The 7,943-nt window shown below is 34.8% G+C and overlaps 1 protein-coding gene across 1 annotated transcript; it reads left to right on the top strand.

Moving 5' to 3' along the window:
- The first annotated feature begins 3,117 nt into the window (after nt 1-3,117).
- On the top strand, nt 3,118-3,711 carry LOC127810577 (protein STIG1-like). Its single transcript, XM_052350121.1, has one exon. It carries the CDS (start codon nt 3,193-3,195, stop codon nt 3,574-3,576), a length of 384 nt encoding a protein of 127 aa, XP_052206081.1. The 5' UTR covers nt 3,118-3,192; the 3' UTR covers nt 3,577-3,711.
- Nucleotides 3,712-7,943: the final 4,232 nt, after the last annotated feature.

The following is a 7,943-nucleotide window of genomic DNA, read 5'->3' as shown; positions in this document are numbered from 1 at the left end:
CAAAACCAAATCATTACCCATTGGTTTTAAAAATTAAAAACCATAACCAAACCATTGAGTTTTGGTTCGATTTCGGTTTTAATCATGATTTTTTTAATTTGATCCATACTAATTAACAAACAAAGACAAACTTTTGCAAATAGTATTCATAAAAAATTTTTATAACTCAATGACAAACAAAGACAAACTCTAATAAATTTACCTTCTTCTTGCATAATGTTACAAATTAACTTCAAACTTTTTAAATATAATTATTTGATTGATAAAAATAAAATAATTTAAGATTAGGTTTTATTTTTATTTGTTAATTACTTTATAAATGTTAAATATTTTATATATTTGTAATGCATTAGTTAAAATACTTGTAAAAAAATGCATTAGTCAATATATATATATTATGTGTATATATAATATATTAAATAAATAAATATATATTATATATATATGTGTATTCAATTCGGTTCGGTTTGGTTACCCACACATTCGATTCGATTTCAATTCGGGTTTTGGTTTGGATTTAGTAAAAATCATAACCAAATCATACCTATTGAAATAGTGTTTGGTTTTCCGCAAACCAAACCATTACTCAGTCAAACGATTTTTAACCGTGTTGACCGGTTCAGTTTCGGTTACAATTGTCATCCCTAGGTCTGATACAGTTAGAGCCAATTAGTTGAAATCTCAAGTGGAGACTTAAGGGAAAAGGAAATTGATGGTTCGTAGAAGGAAATCCCTACTTAGAGATTCGGGGATTATCGGTTGAGATCTTAGAGGTTATTGATTTAAGGATCTAACTTTGTTAAGTGATAGAATAGCTGGTCGGAATGACGCTAAGGTTCGATAATATAATTCAAATGTAAGGTTGATTTGGTACCTAAGATTATGGATCTGAGATTTAGGGATTCTTGATTTGAGGTCATTAGTTGAAATCCTTACAATGAAAGATAGGGTAACTAATAGTTTTCAAGAATGTTTGAGTCATGGATGATTAGTCTGATGTGACACAACCTAGCTGTTAAGTTAGGATCGGATGGCAAGTATTTTCGAGGTTCATTTAGTGACTTTGAAAATGAAATGTGTAGATCAAGGATCCAAGGGATTGGGTCAAGTATACGAGAGACCGAAAGATGGTCGCGAGTAATAGCGTATGAGTTACGTCAATTAATGAGACAATAGTGGTGCAACCAATATGAATCGCAGAGATAGGATAAGGAACCTTAGTAGCATGACAGCACTATTGGTTCAGTGTTCGCAGTAACGAATCTGGATCTAGTAACCCATGGGCATAAGGCTGAGGGATGGCTTGCAGTAGGTACGGGAGGCCTATCGATCGAAGCATCATAGCAGACTGCATGAGAGACGGTCAGATGTTGAAGATCTGGAATAACACAGTAGGGTTTATATCTTATGTAGGGTTCAAGTTCTAATGGGCTAGGGTGTGATCGAGGTATGCCACTAGCTAGTTGAAAGAGGTTGGAAGCCGAGAGAATCAATCGAAAAGAATATGGATCGTTTTATGGAGACATGATTTAAGGGAAAGAAGAAAGTAATGTACTCTTGAATGTGACCTAAAAGAAAGTATTGTGTCTTGTGCAACCGCATGGGGACCTAAATCATTATTTGAGGTTCGGTTGTTCACAGAAGATGGTTGGAACTAGATATCGTAATCTGATTTGGGATTTTCAGAGATAAAACGATTTGGAATTTCGGAGGAATTTCCCTGAAAGATTGATTTTAAGAACCATTGAGACTCTATGAATTCATGATAAAACTTCAAAGTTTTTCAAAAAGAGATCCAATGGGTCTTTGGGGAATAGGGCCGACCAGCAGGAGATGGGGAAGGGAAAGGAACGAGAGCGAAAGGCCAAAAAAGGTAGAACAGAAGGACCGAACAGGTGAAAATCGGTTTGATCTTCTGCCATTTTGTGATTCTGCCTACTATTTTTCTTTTATAGTGCACCCAAAACGATATCGTTTTGTAACTTTAGTCAATTCGTTTTCTTCAATTAAGATGACAATGATAATCAAACCGACAAAAACTAACTGAAATTTCTACAAAAAATAACCAAACCGCTAACTGACTACTAAAAAATCGAACCGCATCGACTGGTTCGATTAGTTCAGTCTAACCGAAATTATGCACAACCCTATCAAATATAATACAAGTGAGTATTTAAATAATATTTTTTGATTATATATATGTGTGTAAACCATATAATGAATCACAATTAATTTCACATTAACTGTAGCTCATTAAGAAATAAAGAGTTTTATAGGATCACGCAAAGATTTTTGCTAATTCAACTGGTTTGATGTCATGTTCAAGGAGTTCAATAAAGCATGCACAATTGATCTATAAAACCTTGGGCCATAGGATCATATGTCATGTTTGGTGCCTCCTAGGCTAGACCCAGTTGGTCACAAAGATGTCATTCAAAACCAGCATTTTGGCTGCACTCCAAGGGAGAGAAGAAAATGACAAAATCCTATTTAGCGTTAAATTTGAGTGCGTTACATTAAGTTTATGTTCGAAAAGTACTGTAAATAAATAGAGTAGTGTCCAGTAAAACAATTCAACTCAATTAATTAACTTACGTTAAATATATTGAAAAGCCTAAACTAAACTGAATTAGTAACTATATATAATCAAACTTATTTCACTTCTTCAACGCAGTGACCTTGACCCGGAAGGCCTTGGAATTGCTGACTTAAGTTTCATAAATGACCTCCTTCTGTTGTTAAGTTTACAGAACATTTTACTACTCAGATGCCAAGATTCACACATCGTGCCCAACCTATTCATTTTCGATTTCGCCATAGGAACCAACACATAACGTTAGTTGTATTCATCGTCGTCTAATTCATGGGTATAGGATGATGGTTACGTCCAACACTACTGTTTCATCATCAATCACAGCACGTGCACCACATTTTCCAGATCCATATAACATTTTCCAATTTAGACAAAACTTAAATCAATTTAAACATACGACTAAGCCTAACTTTTGTTTACTTAATTTCTTGTCGGCTACTGATTATTATTTATTAATACAACCATGTGCATCTTGCTGAACTACAGATTTTTCTATAAATACCTCACCATCGATCTCTCTCGTAATTCATTTCCATCAAAGCAGTAGCAACTCTCCTTAATATAACACATCCATCGCTTCTTCTTATTGCTGACATTGGATGGAGTCATCCAGGGTTTTGTTCGTCCTGCTAGCAGTGGCGGTGATGGCCACAGCCATTACTACTGCAGCCCCAGACTTCCATTATGTCCACAAAACCAGCCGGTTTCTCGACGAAACCCCAACGCGCAGGCCTCCTCCCATGACATGTGACAAGGACCATAAGGTTTGTGCCGCCGGTACTCTCTGTTGCGGCAAACGGTGTGTGAACCTGATGGCGGATAAGTTCAACTGTGGGAAGTGTGGAAAGAGTTGTGGGTACCCGGACATATGCTGCAAAGGAGTGTGCGTGAACCCAAATGTGAACAACAAGCACTGTGGCCGCTGCAACAACGAGTGTGAGAAGGGAAGCTCATGTGCTTATGGGATGTGCAGCTATGGTTAAGTGGAGTAACTCATCCCTTTATACTGGAAGAAGAAAAGATATTTTATATGAAGTTATAGTAAAATAAGTGATCTGCTTGGTAACTAGGGTTCTGGATTATATATATATATATATATGTTGGGAAATAAAGGCAAATGATTGCCCTATCTGTGCCCATAAGAATTGTGGTTGTTCTATATCAATATTTAATTGACTTATAATTAGTTTATGCAATGTTTGTGCCCATTGAAGGTTAATGATTCTCAGTCATTTACCCAATTAATTAATATATATGGAAGTTTTTTTTTTTCTCATAAATAAATAGGATGAATTGTGTAATAAAGGGATAAACAGTTGCATGTTTATAAGATTTACATTATCCATGCAGATGAAGTCAACAACTCTACTCATTACTTGCTTTCCAGTACCATCTTCCATGTAGTTTCCTTCCCCGGCAATGTGCATAAATATTGAGTATTTTAAAATCAAGCTATTTCAAAGAGTTTGGGTCCAAATTCATATTTTTTTCATGTGTTTTTATCTTTTTTTTATTATTTTAATTATATCCGTATATATGTATTTTTGATTCATTTTAACTTATATATTTTGATTTTTTTTATGTAATAATTCAAACTTTTTATTATTTTGATTACACTCTTGTACTTGTATTTTTTAGTCAATTTAACCCATATATTTTGACATATAAAAAAATAGTTAAATTAACTCATCTCACTTTATATCTTTTTCTTTACGTATCAAAATGTATATAATGGAAACAACAAAAAACTTAAGTTGAAAATTTCCAAAATAGAAGGGTTAAATTGATTTGAAATTACAGGTCTATAAATGTAATTAAAATAACGAAAAATTCAAATAATCACATGAAAAAAACGTGAAAATACAAGAACAAAAATATGGGGTTGACCAAGAGTTTGGATATACCATTAAACACATTTTAAAATAGCCCGACATGAAAAAATATTTAATGCAATCATAATATTTACTTGATTATATTAATGTGATATTATTATAATATGTATTCAAATTTTGAATATAAGAGGGTTAATAAAAAGGAATTAATGAAACTCAGGCATCCTTGTAATCATCCTTGTTTGTTTGATATTAAAACAACTGTTTTGAAGTTGACAATGCAAAACACGAATTGAAATCATGCATGGATACATGAAGCTAAATCGAAGGGGGTTCAAACGGTTTAACATAAGTCAAATTCTTAGGCGATATTGAACGGCCAAGTGCTCCCGTAACGGTCTCTTATAGAAGCTGGAATTTGTGAAGACGTACGAAAGAGTTGATTGCGGGGCTTACGGCTGGCAACTTTTCCTCTTTGTTTCCCAAACACATCCAGTATGCAATAAAGTACTAATATTATATTGTACCTTAATATTTTCTCGAGAAGCCTAACTTTCTTTTACTTCCATATAATTCAATACCAAGAAGCTATTGAATACGACCACCCCCACTAATTATCTCTCCATACATACCAAACCCTTATTCACCTATAACTACCCATCACCTTCAACCAGAGTTTTCCCTCTCAGCCTCTTCTCCTTTTCTATTCTATCACATTCCATATCTCTCTCTCTCTCTTTCTTTCTTTCTTTCTGTGATCTCTCAATCTAATAAGAAGAAGAGTGCCCTAATGAGATCTGGTTCATGTTAGCCATGTCCCATTTGAGTACTAAATATTAAAATAAATCTACATAATCATGTATGACGCCTTAAAAAATCATTCCACATTTATGAAGTAATTTGATCCCTGATTTGTCTCGTTTAAACTTTTTGACTAGCATCAAATTGTATGGGTTCTTGATTTTGACTTGATTCCGACATATCTTGAAATACCATATTCACTGATGAAAACTTAGCGAACAAGTTATCTAAAGCGTGCTCTTGGCGAATATAGTCATGTATTGCACAACATGCAATAGGGATATGGAAGCATTCCGGATGTTTGGTATTTTCAACGTATTTGTTAACCTTATCTGATCATTTCCAGAAAAGGCCTCACGTGACCTCTTATCTTCCCCTTTCAAGATTAATTTATCCGACCTCCCCCTTCGGATAAATTTATCTTGTTCTTTCAAGATAAGGTTGAATTACTTATCTGCTCTTTGTAAAATAATTAATGCCATTTAGTGTATTTTAAAGATTTAAATTTATTAAAAAACCTTATTTATTTAACTCTTATAATTAATATTTTTTAATATATTTTTAAATTATTATATGTTTTGACAATTTTTAAAATTTAAATGACATTATTCATTTAATTGATTTTTAAAATTTAAATTTCTCTCTCTCTCTATATATTTTATTTAAATCTTTTCAACTCTTTTTAAATTTATTTTTGAACATGAATTTGAAAAATAAAATATTATTTTTAATTTTAATCTTAATTTTTTTGACAATTCATATTAATCATAAAATACTATTTTAATCATAAATTTGATAATAGGGATATTTTGGTAAAAAAACCCTTATCTTGGTGCTTATCATATGTATTAACAAACACATAGAAAGAAAAAATACAATTATCAGTGGATTCTAAAAAATTTAACAAACAGTCTGATAGAAATCTTAAAATGCTTCCCGGCCTTATCTTGATCATTCCATATCTTGATCCGGAAAGCATCCCAATCTTATCTTGATACCACCTTATCTTGCTCATTTTAATAAACGCCCCCTAAGTGGATAATTGGTAATTAATTTTAAAATTGGAAATCTTGCATTTAAAACTCTAATGCAACGTTCGATAATGTACATAACGAAGAGTGTCTATAGTTGAACAGTTCTTTCTTTCCACGCAGTCTTCCTCGTCCAACATAATCACGCAGATGATATCTTCGTCCTCAATAAAAGGCAAGAAAATCAGGTATGTTTGGATAACCAGAATCAACAAGGTAAAATTGATCTGCAAAAAAAAAAAAAAAAGAAAGAAAAAAAATCTAAAAACTATAATATTATAAAAATATTTGACAAATTATTTGAAATATTAGAATATACCTCCACGGCATCAGCTTCCACACCTAGAATGATGGTAGGAACAAAATAAGCAACAAGGCTCAGTAAGCATAATGAAGAATAGAGGTAAGGCTAAGCATAGATCTCCCACACTGGAACACATCCCACTAAATGTAAGTAAGACTGACCAAAACCTGAAATAGCCATACCTGACATGTACCTCGCTAGACAAAAATAAACCAGAAATAAACCACAATCAAGTACACCTCGCAACTTTACAATGACATCGTTGGGAGTACATCCCCTACCCAGAATACATCAGCACAAAGTGCAATGCAACATATGAAAATGCCACGCCATAACGTGCAACAGGATATCCAGTGCTTAACAAAAATATAACAATGCACATAACAGTCCCTGGGGCCCACATAAGAAATGCACATCCTGGCACCCAAGTCCCAGCATACAAACCTGCCACAGCCATGAACTGGCTGGCATAAAGCCCATGAGCCCGAGGCACTCACAACACAATCCACACGAGCCCGAAGCTCTCACCACAGTCACATACTGAAGTCCTCCTGTCATAGCTATCTGGAGCCCAGCATTAACGTGATGACAAGGCCCCCATAAACCAAGCATCTGGCCAGGCTAAGCCCATATAAGTACCCACACAAGCAAAATGCTCTAAATACACATGCTTGCCTATCGTACCCAAATTGGCACTTAACAGGCCAATCGAGTTATGCCAATGTGCACACTTCCCCGTACATACAAAGCATGACCCTCAATGAATGTAAGCCCAATCCCATGCACTGTAATGTCATGCAATATGTCACATAATGGCGAAGCCGATCGACAGTGATCAAGTACCAGTCGACAACCTATGACTAAGAACAACTGGTCAACAGCCGCCTTCGGCTTGATGACGGTTCGTCTTAGTGTCACTAAATAATCGACACGTTACCTCACCGGACGACAGCTCACACTGCCTGTTATCACCACTCACGCCCACACAAAACCACAATCACGTCATGATACGCATAACACCAGTAATGGGTGTCCGACGATACTAGCTTGTCCGACCAGTTTATAGTCTATCGTAACAGTTGATAACCAGCGCCCAAACATCCAGCCATCAACTACCATGACCCAACGATCGACGGTCAGTAGCTATATATCCCACACTCTACAACTCACACAAGTAAAACCCCAAGACTCCTGGTTACAACAACTCACCCCAGAGGGTATCCACAACCACCACTGACTCACTAAGAACCTAACTCCAACCAGGTTCGACATCATTCCCAAGGAAGTGGGGGCGATACAACACCTCATAAGCATTTACAGAACTAAACCACGAAAGTCTTCTACTTAATTTAATTTAATAAAAATTGGATAATAATTAAGTA

The sequence above is a fragment of the Diospyros lotus genome, chromosome 9, assembly GCF_014633365.1.
Source record: "Diospyros lotus cultivar Yz01 chromosome 9, ASM1463336v1, whole genome shotgun sequence".
NCBI classification, from domain to species: domain Eukaryota; kingdom Viridiplantae; phylum Streptophyta; class Magnoliopsida; order Ericales; family Ebenaceae; genus Diospyros; species Diospyros lotus.
This window is presented reverse-complemented; position numbering and strand designations above follow the sequence as displayed.